Source organism: Protopterus annectens, chromosome 9.part0 (genome assembly GCF_019279795.1).
Source record: "Protopterus annectens isolate FY-2018-M chromosome 9.part0, PAN1.0, whole genome shotgun sequence".
Taxonomy (NCBI): Eukaryota; Metazoa; Chordata; order Ceratodontiformes; family Protopteridae; genus Protopterus; species Protopterus annectens.
Genome location: NC_056743.1, coordinates 159,343,589 through 159,366,071, shown reverse-complemented (window position 1 = coordinate 159,366,071; position 22,483 = coordinate 159,343,589). Strand labels below are relative to the sequence as shown.

General features: G+C 38.6%; 1 protein-coding gene across 1 annotated transcript in view; it reads left to right on the top strand.

The window, feature by feature from the left end:
• Positions 1 to 22,483, top strand: part of LOC122810503 (high choriolytic enzyme 1-like) — a 194,970-nt gene that overhangs the window by 147,988 nt on the left and 24,499 nt on the right. Inside the window, exon 6 of the mRNA XM_044082085.1 lies at positions 14,690 to 14,807. Within this exon, the coding sequence (XP_043938020.1) occupies positions 14,690 to 14,807 (118 nt within the window). The remainder of the gene's footprint in view (positions 1 to 14,689; positions 14,808 to 22,483) is intronic.

Genomic DNA, 22,483 nt, shown 5'->3' with positions numbered 1-22,483 from the left:
TTTCCTTTTTTGTCTTAGAGAAGGTTAATGACGATATGTTTACTGGAAATTTTAAAGTACATTTAGAATGTAAAGAGATATTATGGCAAATTTCATTGAATGCGGGCCAGCTTCCTGGAATGAATGACATGATTAATATAAAGTGCTTTTTACAAGCACAAAGATTATAGTAATAAGTACATTTTTATATATAATATTCATTGTTTATACATTTAAACAAAGAATTTTTATACTAATATTTTTCAGTACAATATTTTAAGTAAAATGTGTGTCTTTTCTTTCTTTGATTGATTAGAAGAACACATTAAGTGCTTTATGTATTCTGTTGGTCTGTTTGATCGCATGAGGTATATTATTTCTTATTTAAACCTTGAAATAAGTATGGATGTTATTCTGATGAAGTTCATGGTATTAAATTGGATGAAAATGCGTTAAAACAAGGTTGTGGCAGTTTTTCTTCATATTCCACTAGTGCCATATTGTGTATGTTTGTTACAAGTATGCTCTATTTTTTCTCTTCTCTCATATACTGTATTGTGTTGTGGAGCTTTTCTCCCAGGGCCTCCGCTGAAAATGGACCTGTGTCCAGTCAGACTTTCTCGGTAAACAAATATAAAATAAATAAATAAATGTGTGTGTCTATCAATCTATATATATATATATATATATATATATATATATATATAGAGAGAGAGAGAGAGAGCTACACATATAGCTATATTTATACATATGTATGTGTGTATACATATATATATATATATATGGTTCTACCTCACTTCACCGACACGCCGGAACATCGACAGGGAAATCGCGAGCCCCAGAAGATCGACAGCGCAGAAGACCGACGGGACCAAGAAGATCGACAAGCAGAAGACCGACCCGACGGATGAAAGCACCGGCCGAGGATGCCGACATGGGAAAAGGCTGTGTATGCGGTAGTGACGGACGTTAGGGTGCGAGTAAGGTAAGTGGGGATAGGGGTGGGTTAAGTGAGTTAGGGTTAGGGAGCGGGTCAGGTAAGTGTGTAGTGATTGTGTTTGGGTTAGGGGCGGATAAGTGAGTTAGGGTTAGGGAGGGTCAGGTAAGTGTGCGGTAGTGATTGTGTTTGGGTTAGGCGGATAAGTGAGTTAGGGTTAGGAGCGGGTCAGGTAAGTGTGCGGTAGTGACGGACCTTAGGGTTAGGGTTTGGGTCAGGGTTGTAGGTAGTTGTGTATGTGTGGTTTAGTGTGGGTTTGTAGGGATTTTGGTGTGCTTGTGTTGTGTATGTGGTTTTGGACGGGAATGTGTTTAGGTTGTTGATTGTGGTGTGTGAAGTGTATGAGGTTTCGTGTTTGTGTACCGTCGGTTATTTCGTTGTCGGGCATGTGGGATTTCGTGTTTTTGTACTGTCGGTTATGTGGTGTCGGTGATTGCGTTGTCGGTGTTGTGGTGTTTCGTTTATGTGAGGTAGAACCATATATATATATATATATATAGAAATATATATATATATATATATATATATATATATATATATATATATATACACACACACACTCACACACACATGCACACAAACACACACACATAAATAAATATAATGTATGTATGTATGTGCACATATGTATGTGTATATATAATATATATATCCCCATCATACCCATGTGTGCTGTCAAACTATGTACAGTATGTACAGGCGAACCAGCTTCTTCCACATCCTCATTTCCAATGGTTCAGATGTTTCCTTTGCTTTTTACTTCCCTTAACCTAATTAAACATTCCTCTCGACTTTAATGTAGTATCTCTTGTTCTATTGTTATCAGTACCTGTGGCCAAGCACTCTAGTTATTTAATTTTGTTTGCATCAGTACTTCTAATTCTTATGCCTCCCCTGGATGATTTACATGTAGGTCAAAGTAGTAGTCTACACATCAGTAGACAATTCATGTGAATCATTCTAAGTAGAAAAACAGAAAGGAAACTTAGAAGTAGAATTTATGAACAAATATATACACCATTAGGAACATTAATGAATTAAATGCATTATGTAAACATTTACATAATTTTAAGAATTTTTAAGAAACTTTTATAAAACTTTTAAGAGTTTTTTTATGTCTTTGACCATGTTGTGGAAAATCCAAGGGAAGGTGATAGAGTGGGTCTCCTTGAAGAAAAAGGGGTCTGAGTGGCAAAATAAGTAAGATGCTTGTTTTAGTGGAGGTTGAAATACAGTGGTGCATTTTAAGTCAGTATCGAAGAAGAAAAGTTTGACATGTTTTAAGTACTATTGTTTTTATATTTAGAAATTTAAAGTGATTTTTATGTAGTCACATGATAATGACACAGTATGTAAGGTGATTGTGACTGCTTAACAAATGTGATCAGTTAACACTTTTTTGCATTTGAAATGTCTTGTAAAATTCAAAAAGATAAAAGCATTTACTAAATTGTCAATGATTTTTATTTTTAAAATGAATTTTTATTGAGTTACTGAAAGTCCATTTTATTTTCCATATCCAGCTGTGGCTTTGTTTGTTCATTAGTTGTGTATCCTGTCAACTTTTGTAATTATGTAGTACTCCAAAATATTTTTTGCAGATCTCACTCATGCTCTGAAACATAAAGTATAACATTGTCAGCAAATAATGCTGCTTTTTGTTGGTGTTACCCCACTGGTGTACTTTTATTTTTGCATTTCATGTATGTGTAGCTATGGTTGCCACCTTTTCAAATGCCCAAAGTGGGACGTTTTTTGTAGAAACTTCAGATTTTGTAGGACAAAACAAACCCATAGCCAGTACAAATGACAGAACTTCACTTTTTTGCCTAACTAAAAGCTTATTCTTGTAGCATTTTAGTTGCATATTCTGTTTCTTATAGTGTTGTTACCTCACAGCAAGAGGTTCTCCCATTCGATTCCTGGCTTGGCTTGGGAGTGCCTTCTGTGTGGAGTCTGCATGTCCTCCCCGTGGTTGGGTAGCGTTCGAAAGACATGCGTGCGTAAATGGGTGTGCCTTCATTGAAGGTTGGGCATCGAGCTGACACCTCCGCATTTTGTAAAAATCTACTGCCAATCATTAGCGGACCGGAGTTCCGCTGTGGCAACCCCTTACCGGGAAAAAGCCGAAAGACAAATAACAACAACAACATTCTGTTTCTTATAACATTTAGGTGTTTCATATACAAAATAATTGTTTTATGCAACTTTTAAAGAAAATATAGGAAGATTTTTGTCCTAAAATCTCAGGACATTTGCCATTTTTTTGCAGGACATGACTGCCCAAAGAGGGACTGTCCATTGCAAAGTGGGACAGGTGGTAACCCTATGTGTAGGTAGTGAGACCAAATATAGTGCAAACAAAAGAGGCAAGAGTAGGCAGCCCTGCTTATTTCTCCTTGACAAATTGAAGCAACTTGATAAGCTGCCCCTACATTTTACTTTTGCTAGTGCTCTGTAATATACTTTAATTAGCATTTCTATCCATTCATAAGACACATTAAAAGCATTTAGTGTTCATTTTAGAAACCCTAGGAAACTTTACCCTTTCCAACATCAAGACCTTATTTGTGTTTCAACTTCTCTTTGAAGCATTGATGTTTTTTATTATATTATCAAAAGATTATCTAACTTCTGTAAATCTACACTGGTCAAGTTTTTTTCTTCTTTAACTTTTAGTCCTATTCCCCCTGCAGCCAATATTAACACCTTTATTTTCCTTTCTCCCTGTACTACTGCATAACATCCTTATTTTCTATTTTATTTAATACAAGCCTTATGTTCCATCTGCAACAAGTATGTTTCCCACAACAGTATAATTTGTGGTTTAATTGTGTTATATAGCGCAATAGTCCCTCCTTTTTCTTGTTAATGGTTAGTCCATCCACATTACAAGAAAGAAATGTTAACTCAATCATTTCCTGTTTTTGATAATATATTCACCTCTTTTCTCAAAATACTTGGTATTTTTATGGCATCTATCATTGTCATACCTCATTCCTTCTTCTGCATTTGTACAACTGTGCTGAAGAGTTGCATTCTCTTTTCTCCTTATTCCATCACTTTAATAGATACTCAAATACAAAACCACCTTTATCAAACTATCTCACTTCGCTTTGCTTATATACAAGTTCCATCTTGTGCTTGTCATTTCCTTTCCTAGAGCCATTGCTCTTGTTTGGTGGGCCTAATTTGTTCTTCTGATCTCTTAGTCTGTGTTCTTTCTTTCAAAGTAAAACCTTTCAACCATTACACTTCTTTATTGTCATTTTATCTTCAACTTATTTATTCTGTAATGGCTTTTTATATTTTCATCTACCAGCTAATATATATATATATATATATATATATATATATATATATATATATATGTATATATATATATATATATATATATATATATATATATATATATATATATATATATATATATATATATATATATATATATATAAAACTTTACATGCCATGTGCTGTTTGTAGTGCACTGCAACTTTAAGACCTTTGTGGGGTTTTGTTTGCTGCATATCTTGATTTCGTAGATCTACTTTGCTTTTTGTCTAATCTGACTATGTCAGTTTTCCCCACCCCTAACTGTCAGCATTAGATATGTCACTGAGGATTCCCTTTCTGGCAGCCAATTAGGTTGTAGGCTTTTTGGTCAGTTAATTGTTCTGCTCAAATCCATCTTAAGTAGATAGATAGATAGCAAGTACTAGGCTAGCTGCCCCTGTAGGTCATTTTAAGCCTAGCCAATTTCCCTTCAATGGTGAGAATCAAAGCATACCTTTTGTCTGAGAGATAAACACCTTAACTATTATGCCAAACCCCAACCCCACAATCAAACCTGTACCTCATGTCTGTGAGGTAAACACCTTAACCATTATGCCAACTCCCAACCTCCTCAAATCCTCTCAACCACTCCCTTAACGTGTCTGTGAAATACAACGAGCATTTCGTAAGTTGCAGGCTGTCCGCCTCGTTTCATTATTAATCTTTTTTTTTTAATCTTTTTTATGATTCCCACCACCCCTTTGCAGCATCCACATTGTGCTATGGCTTCAAGTGTTGTAGTGTAGATTAAGCCCCTATAGCTGGGGGTTTTAATAAATCTAATAAACTCAGTAGATTAAACTGCTGTTGTCTTTGTGCCAATAATATACATTTAACTTTACAGGACTTTGGTTGTGCATATATGTGTAGTGTCCTTACATTCTCTCTGTAAAGTATATAGAACCTACATGCAGGGCTTGACCCTCCACTTTCCTCAGCTGCTCATTCTGTAGCAACATTTTATTAATCTGCACTTAGACCTTTAGACATTTGCTGTTGCATGTCTGGTGCAGACCGAGGGAATCTGACTGTTTAATTAAAACAAAGCATTGTGAATGCCCAAGATGGGTGTTGATGCAAATGTGATTTCTGCCAGTGCTCTGAATGACAAAGTGAAGAAATTCAATGAAGCACGGGTAAATGGTGGGAGTAGCTATGACTCTCTTAAGGTAGCCAAATGCCTCGTCATCTAATTAGTGATGTGCATGAATGGATGAATGAGATTCCCACTGTCCCTACCTACTATCTAGTGAAAACACAGCCAAGAGAATGGGCTTGGCAGAATCAGGGAGGAAAGAAGACCCTATTGAACTTGAGTCTAGTCTGGCAGTGTCACATTCACATTTTCTAAGCAAGCCGTTTGGATCAAATGAATTACTTAGTAAAATGCTGCTTGCTATTCTATTCCACTTGGTTCATTGTAGGTTCATAGGTTCATAGGTTCATACTAGGCTATCTGCCCTAGGGCATTTATAAGCCTAGCCAGAGTATGTTTGGCTTTCGCCACCCATTTTAAATTAATTCTGCTATGCCCTTTAACCATATCAGATGGGCTATAGTTTAAGTTAAGTATATCTTCATGCTGAATGCTGCCCTTCTAGTTATCTTCTTGCTGTTTAAAAATAAACTGTCCCCTTTGATGCTTCCATTGTCTTTTCTGTATGTTCTCTTGTTTTCTCTGACATCTTCTTCTGAAAGACTCAGAAGGGTTTAGCCGCTGCTCTCCCGTTTGTGGTAGATGAGCTGTCACTCCCTTTCTTTGAAGGATTTAGTCACTGCTGTCCCTATTGTGGTAGATGAGCTGTCACTCCCTTTCTTTGAAGGATTTAGTCACTGCTGTCCCTATTGTGGTAGATGAGCTGTCACTCCCTTTCTTTGAAGGGTTTAGTCACTGCTGTCCCTTTTGTGGTAGATGAGTTGTCACTCCCTTTCTTTGAAGGGTTTAATCACTGCTCTCCCTGTTGTGGTAGATGAGCTGTCACTCCCTTTCTTTGAAGGGTTTAGTCACTGCTCTCCCTGTTGTGGTAGATGAGCTGTCACTCCCTTTCTTTGAAGGATTTAGTCACTGCTGTCCCTATTGTGGTAGATGAGCTGTCACTCCCTTTCTTTGAAGGATTTAGTCACTGCTGTCGCTGTTGTGGTAGATGAGCTGTCACTCCCTTTCTTTGAAGGGTTTAGCCACTGCTGTCCCTGTTGTGGTAGATGAGCAGTCACTCCCTTTCTTTGAAGGGTTTAGCCACTGCTCTTCCTGTTGTGGTAGATGAGCTGTCACTCCCTTTCTTTGAAGGGATTAGTCACTGCTCTCCCTTTTGTGGTAGATGAGCTGTCACTCCCTTTCTTTGAAGGGTTTAGTCACTGCTCTCCCTTTTGTGGTACATGAGCTGTCACTCCCTTTCTTTGAAGGGTTTAGTCACTGCTCTCCCTGTTATGGTAGATGAGCTGTCACTCACTTTCTTTGAAGGGTTTAGTCACTGCTCTCCCTTGTGGTAGATGAGCTGTCACTCCCTTTCTTTGAAGGGTTTAGTCACTGGTCTTCCTGTTGTGGTAGATGAGCTGTCACTCCCTTTCTTTGAAGGGTTTAGTTACTGCTGTCCCTGTTGTGGTAGATGAGCTGTCACTCCCTTTCTTTGAAGGGTTTAGTCACTGCTGTCCCTGTTGTGGTAGATGAGCTGTCACTCCCTTTCTTTGAAGGGTTTAGTCACTGCTCTTCCTGTTGTGGTAGATGAGCTGTCACTCCCTTTCTTTGAAGGGTTTAGTTACTGCTGTCCCTGTTGTGGTAAATGAGCTGTCACTCCCTTTCTTTGAAGGGTTTAGTCACTGCTGTCCCTTTTGTGGTAGATGAGTCGTCACTCCCTTTCTTTGAAGGGTTTAGTCACTGCTCTCTCTGTTGTGGTAGATGAGCTGTCACTCCCTTTCTTTGAAGGGTTTAGTCACTGCTCTTCCTGTTGTGGTAGATGAGCTGTCACTCCCTTTCTTTGAAGGGTTTAGTTACTACTGTCCCTTTTGTTGTAGATGAGCTGTCACTCCCTTTCCTTGAAGGGTTTAGTCACTGCTGTCCCTGTTGTGGTAGATGAGCTGTCACTCCCTTTCTTTGAAGGGTTTAGTCACTGCTCTTCCTGTTGTGGTAGCTGAGCTGTCACTCCCTTTCTTTGAAGGGTTTAGTCACTGCTCTTCCTGTTGTGGTAGATGAGTTGTCACTCCCTTTCTTTGAAGGGTTTAGTTACTGCTGTCCCTGTTGTGGTAGATGAGCTGTCACTCCCTTTCTTTGAAGGGTTTAGTCACTGCTGTCCCTTTTGTGGTAGATGAGTTGTCACTCCCTTTCTTTGAAGGGTTTAATCACTGCTCTCCCTGTTGTGGTAGATGAGCTGTCACTCCCTTTCTTTGAAGGGTTTAGTCACTGCTCTCCCTGTTGTGGTAGATGAGCTGTCACTCCCTTTCTTTGAAGGATTTAGTCACTGCTGTCCCTATTGTGGTAGATGAGCTGTCACTCCCTTTCTTTGAAGGGTTTAGTCACTGCTGTCCCTTTTGTGGTAGATGAGTTGTCACTCCCTTTCTTTGAAGGGTTTAATCACTGCTCTCCCTGTTGTGGTAGATTAGCTGTCACTCCCTTTCTTTGAAGGGTTTAGTCACTGCTCTCCCTGTTGTGGTAGATGAGCTGTCACTCCCTTTCTTTGAAGGATTTAGTCACTGCTGTCCCTATTGTGGTAGATGAGCTGTCACTCCCTTTCTTTGAAGGATTTAGTCACTGCTGTCCCTTTTGTGGTAGATGAGCTGTCACTCCCTTTCTTTGAAGGGTTTAGTTACTGCTGTCCCTGTTGTGGTAGATGAGCTGTCACTCCCTTTCTTTGAAGGGTTTAGTCACTGCTCTCCCTTGTGGTAGATGAGCTGTCACTCCCTTTCTTTGAAGGGTTTAGTCACTGGTCTTCCTGTTGTGGTAGATGAGCTGTCACTCCCTTTCTTTGAAGGGTTTAGTTACTGCTGTCCCTGTTGTGGTAAATGAGCTGTCACTCCCTTTCTTTGAAGGGTTTAGTCACTGCTGTCCCTTTTGTGGTAGATGAGTTGTCACTCCCTTTCTTTGAAGGGTTTAGTCACTGCTCTCTCTGTTGTGGTAGATGAGCTGTCACTCCCTTTCTTTGAAGGGTTTAGTCACTGCTCTCCCTGTTGTGGTAGATGAGCTGTCACTCCCTTTCTTTGAAGGGTTTAGTCACTGCTCTCCCTTTTGTGGTAGATGAGCTGTCACTCCCTTTCTTTTAAGGGTTTAGTTACTGCTGTCACTGTTGTGGTAGATGAGCTGTCACTCCCTTTCTTTGAAGGGTTTAGTTACTGCTGTCCCTGTTGTGGTAGATGAGCTGTCACTCCCTTTCTTTGAAGGGTTTAGTCACTGCTGTCCCTTTTGTGGTAGATGAGCTGTCACTCCCTTTCTTTGAAGGGTTTAGTCACTGCTCTCCCTGTTGTGGTAGATGAGCTGTCACTCGCTTTCTTTGAAGGGTTTAGTCACTGCTCTCCCTTGTGGTAGATGAGCTGTCACTCCCTTTCTTTGAATGGTTTAGTCACTGCTCTTCCTGTTGTGGTAGATGAGCTGTCACTCCCTTTCTTTGAAGGGTTTAGTTACTGCTGTCCCTGTTGTGGTAGATGAGCTGTCACTCCCTTTCTTTGAAGGGTTTAGTCACTGCTGTCCCTGTTGTGGTAGATGAGCTGTCACTCCCTTTCTTTGAAGGGTTTAGTCACTGCTCTTCCTGTTGTGGTAGATGAGCTGTCACTCCCTTTCTTTGAAGGGTTTAGTTACTGCTGTCCCTGTTGTGGTAGATGAGCTGTCACTCCCTTTCTTTGAAGGGTTTAGTCACTGCTGTCCCTTTTGTGGTAGATGAGTTGTCACTCCCTTTCTTTGAAGGGTTTAGTCACTGCTCTCTCTGTTGTGGTAGATGAGCTGTCACTCCCTTTCTTTGAAGGGTTTAGTCACTGCTCTCCCTGTTGTGGTAGATGAGCTGTCACTCCCTTTCTTTGAAGGGTTTAGTCACTGCTCTCCCTTTTGTGGTAGATGAGCTGTCACTCCCTTTCTTTTAAGGGTTTAGTTACTGCTGTCCCTGTTGTGGTAGATGAGCTGTCACTCCCTTTCTTTGAAGGGTTTAGTCACTGCTCTCCCTTTTGAGGTAGATGAGCTGTCACTCCCTTTCTTTGAACGGTTTAGTCACTGCTGTCCCTATTGTGGTAGATGAGCTGTCACTCCCTTTCTTTGAAGGGTTTAGTTACTGCTGTCCCTTTTGTTGTAGATGAGCTGTCACTCCCTTTCCTTGAAGGGTTTAGTCACTGCTGTCCCTGTTGTGGTAGATGAGCTGTCACTCCCTTTCTTTGAAGGGTTTAGTCACTGCTCTTCCTGTTGTGGTAGCTGAGCTGTCACTCCCTTTCTTTGAAGGGTTTAGTCACTGCTCTTCCTGTTGTGGTAGATGAGCTGTCACTCCCTTTCTTTTAAGGGTTTAGTTACTGCTGTCCCTGTTGTGGTAGATGAGCTGTCACTCCCTTTCTTTGAAGGGTTTAGTCACTGCTGTCCCTTTTGTGGTAGATGAGTTGTCACTCCCTTTCTTTGAAGGGTTTAATCACTGCTCTCCTGTTGTGCTAGATGAGCTGTCACTCCCTTTCTTTGAAGGGTTTAGTCACTGCTGTCCCTGTTGTGGTAGATGAGCTGTCACTCCCTTTCTTTGAAGGATTTAGTCACTGCTGTCCCTATTGTGGTAGATGAGCTGTCACTCCCTTTCTTTGAAGGGTTTAGTCACTGCTGTCCCTTTTGTGGTAGATGAGTTGTCACTCCCTTTCTTTGAAGGGTTTAATCACTGCTCTCCCTGTTGTGGTAGATGAGCTGTCACTCCCTTTCTTTGAAGGGTTTAGTCACTGCTCTCCCTGTTGTGGTAGATGAGCTGTCACTCCCTTTCTTTGAAGGATTTAGTCACTGCTGTCCCTATTGTGGTAGATGAGCTGTCACTCCCTTTCTTTGAAGGATTTAGTCACTGCTGTCCCTTTTGTGGTAGATGAGCTGTCACTCCCTTTCTTTGAAGGGTTTAGTTACTGCTGTCCCTGTTGTGGTAGATGAGCTGTCACTCCCTTTCTTTGAAGGGTTTAGTCACTGCTCTCTCTGTTGTGGTAGATGAGCTGTCACTCCCTTTCTTTGAAGGGTTTAGTCACTGCTCTCCCTGTTGTGGTAGATGAGCTGTCACTCCCTTTCTTTGAAGGGTTTAGTCACTGCTCTCCCTTTTGTGGTAGATGAGCTGTCACTCCCTTTCTTTTAAGGGTTTAGTTACTGCTGTCACTGTTGTGGTAGATGAGCTGTCACTCCCTTTCTTTGAAGGGTTTAGTTACTGCTGTCCCTGTTGTGGTAGATGAGCTGTCACTCCCTTTCTTTGAAGGGTTTAGTCACTGCTGTCCATTTTGTGGTAGATGAGTTGTCACTCCCTTTCTTTGAAGGGTTTAGTCACTGCTCTCCCTGTTGTGGTAGATGAGCTGTCACTCCCTTTCTTTGAAGGGTTTAGTCACTGCTGTCCCTATTGTGGTAGATGAGCTGTCACTCCCTTTCTTTGAAGGGTTTAGTCACTGCTCTTCCTGTTGTGGTAGATGAGCTGTCACTCCCTTTCTTTGAAGGGTTTAGTCACTGCTGTCCCTGTTGTGGTAGATGAGCTGTCACTCCCTTTCTTTGAAGGGTTTAGCCACTGCTGTCCCTGTTGTGGTAGATGAGCAGTCATTCCCTTTCTTTGAAGGGTTTAGCCACTGCTCTTCCTGTTGTGGTAGATGAGCTGTCACTCCCTTTCTTTGAAGGGTTTAGTCACTGCTCTCCCTTTTGTGGTAGATGAGCTGTCACTCCCTTTCTTTGAAGGGTTTAGTCACTGCTCTCCCTTTTGTGGTAGATGAGCTGTCACTCCCTTTCTTTGAAGGGTTTAGTCACTGCTCTCCCTGTTGTGGTAGATGAGCTGTCACTCGCTTTCTTTGAAGGGTTTAGTCACTGCTCTCCCTTGTGGTAGATGAGCTGTCACTCCCTTTCTTTGAATGGTTTAGTCACTGCTCTTCCTGTTGTGGTAGATGAGCTGTCACTCCCTTTCTTTGAAGGGTTTAGTTACTGCTGTCCCTGTTGTGGTAGATGAGCTGTCACTCCCTTTCTTTGAAGGGTTTAGTCACTGCTGTCCCTGTTGTGGTAGATGAGCTGTCACTCCCTTTCTTTGAAGGGTTTAGTCACTGCTCTTCCTGTTGTGGTAGATGAGCTGTCACTCCCTTTCTTTGAAGGGTTTAGTTACTGCTGTCCTTGTTGTGGTAGATGAGCTGTCACTCCCTTTCTTTGAAGGGTTTAGTCACTGCTGTCCCTTTTGTGGTAGATGAGTTGTCACTCCCTTTCTTTGAAGGGTTTAGTCACTGCTCTCCCTTGTGGTAGATGAGCTGTCACTCCCTTTCTTTGAAGGGTTTAGTCACTGCTCTCCCTGTTGTGGTAGATGAGCTGTCACTCCCTTTCTTTGAAGGGTTTAGTCACTGCTCTCCCTTTTGTGGTAGATGAGCTGTCACTCCCTTTCTTTTAAGGGTTTAGTTACTGCTGTCCCTGTTGTGGTAGATGAGCTGTCACTCCCTTTCTTTGAAGGGTTTAGTCACTGCTCTCCCTTTTGAGGTAGATGAGCTGTCACTCCCTTTCTTTGAACGGTTTAGTCACTGCTGTCCCTATTGTGGTAGATGAGCTGTCACTCCCTTTCTTTGAAGGGTTTAGTCACTGCTGTCCCTGTTGTGGTAGATGAGCTGTCACTCCCTTTCTTTGAAGGGTTTAGTCACTGCTGTCCCTGTTGTGGTAGATGAGCTGTCACTCCCTTTCTTTGAAGGGTTTAGTCACTGCTCTTCCTGTTGTGGTAGATGAGCTGTCACTCCCTTTCTTTGAAGGGTTTAGTCACTGCTCTTCCTGTTGTGGTAGATGAGCTGTCACTTCCTTTCTTTGAAGGGTTTAGTTACTGCTGTCCCTGTTGTGGTAGATGAGCTGTCACTCCCTTTCTTTGAAGGGTTTAGCCACTGCTGTCCCTGTTGTGGTAGATGAGCTGTCACTCCCTTTCTTTGAAGGGTTTAGTTACTGCTGTCCCTGTTGTGGTAGATGAGCTGTCACCCCCTTTCTTTGAAGGGTTTGTCACTGCTCTCCCTGTTGTGGTAGATGAGCTGTCACTCCCTTTCTTTTTGTGTTGCTGGCTGACCTCTGTAGAGCTATTGCTCACATCTAGTTCATCCATTTTTACCCTGCGATATTCAGTTGTTATGTTCATTTCCAAATAAGTTTTAATGCCAAGAGAGTAGAATATTCTCAACACTGCCCAGTATATTAATTTGAATTTCAGGTTCATTGATTTGTAGAGTTTTATAGCTGAAATAAAAGCATTCCTATTGGCACATGTTGGTGATAAGTAATCGGTGTCCACATAGATTTGTGCTTCTCACACCTGCATATGTCCTTTTTTTTCCAAAGGAAGGACAACTTCTCTTCTTTTTGCATAAATGAATGTAACCTTACAAGAATAAGACATGGATGTGTTTTTGGCTCTCACTTTTGCACATTAACTCTATATTCCCTGTCAATTTTAATGTCCTGTTGAAGGAAGCCACCCCACTTATTAGATAAAGATGACACATACTCCTAGCAGGTTTTTCCTTCAAATAATTCTGGTATTGCTGAGAACCTTACCTTTCCACACATAGAACTGTTCTGCAATTCAGATAGTTAATATTTAATTTCCTCCTGTTTAAATTCATGGACTGTTAATCTTTCCCTTATTCCTACCCCCGCATCTGACATGCTGCTAGGTCTCTTCTATATCCTACAAACTTTTTATTATTGGAAGCAATACATACCTGCAGACTTCCACTAATTTTAAAACTTTCTGAGTTTCTCTGATTTATTGTAGTAGTCAGCGAATCAGTCCATTCTTCCATCTGCTCTTCCATATTCTGTCTTCTTTCCCCATTTTTGTGTTTTTTTTCTATTATGCCATTATTTACAGAGGACTCCCTGCATAGAATAAATTATATTTGCTTCTGTTTTATGATGTTTGCCACACTTTCCTTGTCTTCCACACTTCATGTGCTGAGCTCTATTCATTTTGGTACTGACCTGTACCAGATTACAGGCTTTCTTAAAATTATTGGTCTCTGTCTCAGGAGTGCTACTATAAGCTCCTTATCTTAGAGCCGCCATATCAGAAGGTCTTATTTATTTAATAGTTTAAATAAGGTAATAGAATAAACTGCTGCCAATGAATCATTTCACATTTTTTACTAAACCAGTAAAGAATGTGTAATGATTCAATGATTCCATGGCAGCAGTTTCTTCTGTTATTTATTTAATCACTTCTTTACTGACCAATAAAGAATGTGCAGTGATTCAGTGGAAAATATTTCTTGTATTATTTTAGTATTAATTACCATAGTTGGTTGTTTAGTATTTTTCCAATTATTTAATGATTTGTTAATAGGGTAAGTAGATTTTTTCTTGCTGATCTTTTCATCCTTGACTTAGACCACAGCTCAGGGGCATATGAAAGGACTATTTGGACTACCCAGTAAACCTGTATATTTTTTTGGAGGTTGGGGGAATTGAAATACCTGGATACGCTTCACATAAATAGTAATTAGAGGTCAGAAGCAAGCCCTGAACTATGGGTCTGTGTGAAAGAACCACTAATTAGCATGCATCTGTATGCCACTATGTGATCCATCCTGACTTCATCTTTAAAATCTTGCTGCCTTATAGATAACTGTGCCATGCCATAATGGACTACAGACAAGCTGAGGAAGGCTGCACCCTACTAAACTTGGCAACATCACAAGGGTTCAGTCATGCAGGGTAAAGACTGAACAGGCAGTCATAGATCCTTTTCTGTAAATTATAAAAGACTGGTAGGGATTAGTCTTCTGTGCAATGTCATGCTGGGGGTAAGTCAGCAAGCATGAGGCATTACTGCTTGCTGTGAGTATAATTAAAGGGACATAGTATCCTTCACTGTGAAGTTCTAACTACCAAACCTGTCATTTCAACCAGATAGAAGCTACTAATTCTGGTGAGATTGGCAGAAACAGTGCATGAGGGTAGCCATAGTGCAGTTCAGACAGATGTCCTCCCAGAAGGAAAATGGAAGGTCAAGAACTATTTCTATAACTATAGTTCTATTCTAAGCACAGAAAATTAAACAGAAAAGAAAGATAAAGAAAGTGATACCTGAAAAGCCTGCCAATCTACTACCATTTTAACTGTTGTCAATACATGTATGCATTTCATAAACTCATACTAGGATAAAGCAAATCTGGATGTAGCCACCGGTATTGCCTGCAGTGACTTTCAGCAGCAATGTCTTAATCCTGTTGTGCTCATGTTTCCAGGTGATAAGGATCAAAAGATTATAAGGAAAGCAATGCAAGCCATAGAAGATGCTACTTGCATTCGATACATACTGAGGTCGACTGAAGAAGACTACATTTCTATTAAAAAAATCAAGGGGTAGGTATAACTTTTTCCAACTTTTTTGTATAAACTACCTAGTTTTGTTTTTAGTTACAGTCACATGTGTACTCTCTTTTTTAATTTCTCCAAGTCTTTTGGGTTTCTAATACCATAACAGTAATGGACCCTATTCCTAAGTTAAAGTATGATTAAAGCTCATGAAAGTAATATTGTTTCAATCTTTGATGTTAGCCGAAAGTGCTCTTCTCAGCATCCACAATGTGTCCATTAATGACTCCTGCAATTTGTATGGTATTACATGTATCGGTAACATATCTAAATACATTTGTAAATTCTTTTTTATAAGACCCGTTGCTCCTAATACTACTAGAACTGTCTAGGTATCCTTCTTTCACACTGCCCTTGTTTCTGCCTGCAAATCCTGGTATTGTATTTATTATTTATTTATTTTATTTATTTGTCTTTTGTTAACCGGGTTGTTCCACTGGGCTGGTGGCCTATTTTCAGTGGAGACCGGAGGAGAAAAGCTCCGATATAAAGAAAAAAGTTACAAAAACGTATAGCAATACTACAATCATTCAAATCAAAGAAATGCAATACAAATATCTACAAAGGTATACAATACATACATATGTGATATAGAAGATGTAATGTGCATAGTATCATGAGGTCATTAAATATGGGCAATCACTATAGTCACTGGGTGTAGTAATTTCAATGATCAATGCTACTTTTGATTTCTTTTCGTGGACTACTATATCTGGTTTTCTCGCATCTATTTTTTGAACTGTTGGTAATGGGTGATCCCATGTGATATAAACTTCATCATTTAATATAATGCTTTTTGTCTCATGTTTCCAGTGTTTTCAGCTACTTCAGTATCATAATGTTTGCACAATCCCCAATGCAATGGTCTTGCCACATTATTATGCCTTTGAGTATACAGTCCCCCCTGCCATTAGTATATCACAACCAGCAATAAGATATGCAACTGTTTCCAATTCTGTTTTACAAAACCTACATTTGTCTGTTTATCCCACATGTTCAATGGACTTTGCAAATGAATGTGTACTTAGTCCACTATCTTTGGCTGCCAATATTAACCTTTCGTCTTTTGGTTTAAATTCACCTCTCCTTAACCATTTCTGCATTCGATCCTGATCAACATGAGGTTATTCCAAGAGTTATCTATACTTGCAACTATTTTTATGCATTTTCCACACTTCCTCCTTCTCACTTGAGCCATCACCTTATATTCTTTCTTTTGTTTTTTTGGCATACTGAGTTGCTGCCTGATTTTTATCTACTTCTGGTTTGATTTCCATTCCTGCTTGACACCAATATGCTTCTACTAAACTAAGCAAGGAAGTCATCTTAGACTTATTCACCTCATGTTTTAAAAGTTTCACTACATTTGGGTCTTGTGAGGTCAGAAGATATATATGTTGTCCTACAACTGGAGATTTATACATGTAATCAATTTCTAGGAAGCCCATACCTTCTTCGGAACAAGGAAAATATAGTCTTGGTATATACTGATTTTTATAAATCATCTGATGAGCATGAACTGCGGTGGTGGTGCTGCGGTAGCATTGTCACCTCACAGTTAGACATTGCCCATTCGAGTCTCAGTTAGAGCATCTTCTGTGTAGCGACATGCGTGAATGGGCGTTCCTTCATTGAAGGTTGTGCGTTAGGCCCGGCAAGCCAGTACGTAAAACTCTACTGCCAATCATTAGCGGACCGGAGTTCCACTGTGGCGACCCCTAACCGGGAAAAGCTGAAAGACACAAACATCTGATGAGCATGAAGCATCCTTCTTGTTTTCCTCTCCAACATATCCAACACATTTGGGGGCCAGTCATTCCAAAACTGTACATTAGGACAGAAAGAGCAAATTGGTTTATAGCTTAGACTTTGTTCCTAGATATCAACGCTGTTTTCAGGTTTCATTTAGGTCTTCTAAAATATTCCTTACTAAGTTTTATTTGCATTTGTTCATGTTTTATTGTTGATCCTTCATCAATTCCCAAATATTTATACACTCCCCCTTGCTCAGGTTCTTCTATATCACATTCCTGTCCCAAACTGATATTTTCTTGGTGCTGCAGTCTTCATGCTTTAAAGTTGCTTTTGAACATTTATCAAGACCAAATGACATTCTTATATCATCTGAAAAAGTTTTAAGCACTTGCAGTTGTGCTTTCAGTTCCTCATCTGATGAACTATACAGTTTTAAATCACCTACAAAAAGAGGATGAGAAGTTTTCACACCCTGTTGTTTTCTGGGTGCCAAACTGTAGCCATGATCTAATCTGTTAAGTAGACAGCTTAATGGGTTAAGGGCAACACAGAAGAGCAGTAGTGACAAAGAGTCACCCTGGAATATCCCCCTTTGGATTTTTATCACTGGAATAATAATTTGTCCTTTATAATGGCTTAGCTGCAAAGTGGTTTGCCACTATTTCACGGTCACTGTAATGTAATTGATCAAGGTAGGGTGTATCTTATACATTTTTAAGCACTCTTTTATCCATGAATGTGGGATACTATTAAATGCTTTTTTGTAGTCTATCCATGCCATACTTAGATTTTCCCCTTTTTAGAGTTCTCCAGTATGACTTTATTTTCTTCTAAATGATTATAAACTCTGTTGGCATCAGTTCCAGTGTATAGCTTATAAGTTATCAGAAGGGAAGTTATTAGTCTATAGTTTTTAGGATAGCTTGCAGGTTTGCTGTTGAGTAGGAACATTGCTTTTCCTGTTGTTAGACAGGCTGATGTCTGTTTGGGTGCATATAGAAGTAGTTCTTATTCATGGCTCAGTCTTCATGTAAACATGTTAATACTTTTATCCATAAGTTAGGTACTGCACCTGGGCCTGGAATTTTCCAGTTAGGAGCCTTTCTTAACTTTGTTTCAGTCTCTCTGGCCATTACTTCATCCCATTTCATATTCCGTTCATTTGAACTTCTTATTTTTTGTGTTACTTCTTCTATCCATTTAGCGTCTTTGTTATGTTCCACAGAATTTTCATAGGTATTTCTCTAAAATGTATGCATTTCTTCTTTTCTTGGTGGTGTTTCAGTTCCTTTTGCCTTATTTCCCAGTTCTCTATAAATATATTGGATCATCAATAAATTGCTTATTTTGTACTTCTCCTTTACATGTATCTGCATACTTTTAAGTTTTTCTGCTTGTGTTGATATTTTTCATTTATTATTTGTGATAGTGGGGTCTATATTATAACAGCAAATGCTAAAAATAGTGGAGGCTGTTATGTTGAACTCAAATGGACAAAATCTGAAAATAGCAAAGGAATGGATCAGCAATTTTTTTCCCTTTAGTTTTATACACAGATCAGGCATATTTTTATCAACCAGAGGAGAAGTTGTAGATAGCAATTAATAAAGATTTGAAGTAATTTATCTGGGAGGGGAAGAGGCAAGAGGCAACTTGGATAAGCTGATCCTTCCAGTAGAACAAGGTGATTTAGGATTACCTGATTTGAAGAGATATTTTAGAGCTACACAGTTAAGGCATGCATAATGTAAGCAGGAACCTACAATTAACAGGGCAAAGGGATGATGCTGTAGAATGGGGGGATTCAGGACATAAGGAGAGAGTGGAATCTGGGATGCAGATTCTTAAGGAGAATAACAACAATCATACAGAATATTGTATTCATAAAGTAGCACAGAAAGTATTCTAAGAACTAAGCCAACATGGGAATGGGGAAAGGAGATTCTGCTTATCAGGATAAATGCAATTAGGGTCACAGAGAATAGGCCTAAGGAGGATAGAAGTTACTGGAGGAAACTGGAAAAAGAAATAAGGTATTGGGAGCAAATAATTAGAGAGGAAAATGTAACATAATGGGAATATGGTTTACTTTTATATAAATGTAAATTTGCAGCAAACAGACAGTAAGCGCTTTCAAACTCACAGTTCTTCCTCTGTCTGAAGATGAATTCTGAGTTTGAAAATGCTTATTGTCTGCTGTAAATAAATAGTGGATTTTTAAGCCATGGTTGCTGTGAACCTTTCGTTTTGTTGCTGTTATTTCATTATTTTGGGAAGTTCCAGCTTTGTCTTGTTAGGAGGTCATTTTTACACATATAAATGTAAATTTGCCTATGTTACAAGTGATAATTCAATAAAGATGCTTAAAAAACATGCAGGCTATTAAGAGAAACAGACAATTTTATCAAATGTTGTATGCAGCTTAAGTGAAATGAACAAAAGTTAAAAGAGAAAATTTGTGTAAAGTAAAAGGTGATTCAAATAATTATATAAGAAGAGAAAAAATGAGGATGTTTTACAAAAGTAATAGATATAAAAAATTGCTTCATTTTGGCTATGAGCATGAGAGGAAGCCATGTACTGGATTTAATCAGTCTTGTAAAATCTGTGAAATTTTGTTAAGCCGTGTAGCAGCAAAAAAGTCTGTTCAAAAGAATTTTAATGTATTGAAAGAACAATGAGAAAGGAAGCTGTTTATTGGTATGATTGGAATGAAAGTATATTGATACAATAAGTTTGAAAATGTATCTGAGGCATTGAAACAGTAGTGCAATTTAGACTGTTGGAAAGAAATACTGAGAATTAATGAATGCAATGTTGAACTTAAACTTGGCAAAGATATATGTATAATGTTTTATCTAAAGATACTTGTAATGTACATGGGATTAGAAGGTACTGAAAGAATTGTGTGTGCACATTGTTAACTTATTCTGGTTACTATCTGGCAACATTAGGACAAATGTTGATGCAAGTATAAAAAATAAATACTTTTTTAAGTAGTAGAATTTAAGGAAGTAAATTCTCATAAAATATTGATCACTTGAACTGTGAAAAGCTACAGATTGTATTAATTCACAATGTGAAACTAAAGATTGCTTGTGATTAGTCAAATAGGAACAGAAACTTTTCAGGTATTGTGCAGAGTCATAACAATGATATCCTATAAGACTATGTTGATTTGTTGTAGGCTTTTGAAATGTGTCAACTGATTTTATGACAGTGACTCTATAGGTAAAGATAAACAAGAATTATGTTGGATAGGAGTCTTAGGCACCATTAACTTCAATTTCATTTGAATACTGTAACCTAAGCATTTTATAAAAATATAGCTTATTTGCTGTGCTTGACTCAGAATGAATAAGTACAGCTATTACAGATGGAAGAATTATCTAGATAAATGCAGTCTGAATAACACCTACAGTCGCAAAATCAATAGTTCATCAATATAATAAAATATACACAAGTGGATTCAAAAACAATCAAACAAAAAAACATTCATGAACTTCTCAGAACCACTCCAGAGTTATCAAAACAAAGCTAAACAGTAAACAAAAGAGACCTCATACCCAGGATAGTATTGTGTGGTATGAACAATTACCAGCAAAATTCAAATGATGCTTCAAAAATGTTCCAAAGTACCTGTAAAAACTGAATAATAGAAGCTAAGCTTTAACAATCAACATTGTCTCAGTCTTTGGTTTTGGGATAATATCAGATATGGCAGAAAAGCTTCAGGAAGATCCAAAAAGAATGCCAAGCACTTGCCAAATCCCTTGAATAATTATGATCATAAAAAACGGATATTACAATTGTTTTGCTTATATTAAGAAAAAACAGGAATGAAGGCAGCTAAAGGCAGATGTCAGAATGTTAAAGAGCCTAAATGTATCACCTTTTGTAATAGCCAGCAGATTGTACATAGTCAAAATAGATAAATCCAATATGGAAGTAATGAAACTAACAAAGCGCCATGCTTCAGTGTTCTTCCAACCTGAAGTTACTTCACAACATTGCATGAGGGTAGCCCAACAGTGCTCATGGAAGATAAGACTCTAATCAGTTCAAGTTGCTAAATGATGAAATGGAGAGGTAATCACACAACCTTTACACTCCCCTTTTTCTGATTCAGATGTGACTTACACTTGGTCTAGTAGTCCTTCCAATATGATGAGCAGAACTATAGGATCTCAAATGATCAGACACAAGGAAGTAGCCAAATCAAGTCTGACTTGCTAGAAGGTAACTACAGTAACCGAAGACATGCACTTACACTAAAACTAATGTTGCAATACACCCACCAATCGAGTCATACAGCACAGTGAACTGTAGACAATACAACAATTCAAGTACAATCCATTTATTCACAGATTTCATTAGAGTTATTTTACAATGTGACATTACTTCCTTATATATATATATATATATATATATATATATATATATATATATATATAAACTGTTGGTCAAATTAATCAATTAACCAATGGACACATTAAAATGCTTTTAAAATGCAATAGTCCATATAATATCAAATTATATTTCATTAACCTTCATTTTAAGAACACTAGAAATACCCAAATTGTCATTAATACCTGGCTTCATAGTAGCATTAGGTGGTATTTGCCACATTAAGTCTTTCAACTCAAGCAAAGTATCACAATCAACCACGCCTCTCATTAGTATTGACCCCAACCACCCCTCTCATTAGTATTGACCCCAACCACCCCTCTCATTAGTATTGACCCCTACCACCCCTCTCATTAGTATTGACCCCAACCACCCCTGTCATTAGTATTGACCCCTACCATCCCTCTCATTAGTATTGACCCTATCAGTTACAAAAGATATAAACTTTTTGAAGGAAGAACAAGATCTCCCTTGAAAAGAGGCCACAAGCCTAGTACGACTAACCAGATCAACAAGGGATAACTAAAATAAATAAAGTAGTATTAAGGTTAATATTTAAAAAATATCAGTGTAATGCATGTTTTGTCACAGATCTGTTGACTATTTTAATTAAGAATGGGGTAAGTGCAGAGCCATGGAAAGAGCAGGGCAAACAAAGAGCCTGCCTTGGGACCCAACATGTAAGGGACACTGCTATCTTTAAATAGAAGAGTGCCAATTTACAAAATGCCATTAAACAATTTCAATCAGTGCTGCACATCTTGTAAATGGTCAGAATGTTGTTTAAGTTGTGTTTTAATGACAGATTCAAGCTGTTAAACCATCTTTTTTATGTTAGCAATGTTATTAGGTTACTACATTAAAAATATATTTTAACAAAGTTTCAGTATTACCTTTAAGTCATCACCTAATGACATTACAGAAAGTTTATAGCAATATCTCATTAAGCAATCATTTATAGACAACAAAATATGCCAACTGATTTTATCCAGGTCAATAAGCCCCCTTGCTAAAGTGTTAATTAGGTCAGCTGTATTGATTTTCATGCCATAAATACACAGTTGTTTCAGAAATTTCAGTCAGAATATGTGTTTCAGTGAGTTAGAGGGCATCTCCTGTATCCCTGCCTTATTTATTGACTAATAAGAGACTAAAGTAAGGTTGGGGAAACCAAATGCGCAGATAATGTTTGTCGGCTTGTCTATGTTGCAGGATTACTGCAGTGTTGTATTCTTATGTATATTTGCTTTTGTATATTTCTTATACTTACAGGAATTTTGCATTTTTATATACCTTGTATGTTCCTGGTGCATGCAAAACAGACATAGCTGAAAAAGGATTGAGATCTACCATTCTGAGAAAACTATGTCATTTACTTTATCTCCCCAGTCCTAGTTCCCTGAAACAAGTTGTCTGTTAGATGCCCTACTGCAATATCATAGTACCTGTGAGTACTGTTTTTACCTCTGTTGGGTGTTTATTTTTCATGACCGTGGAGTTAG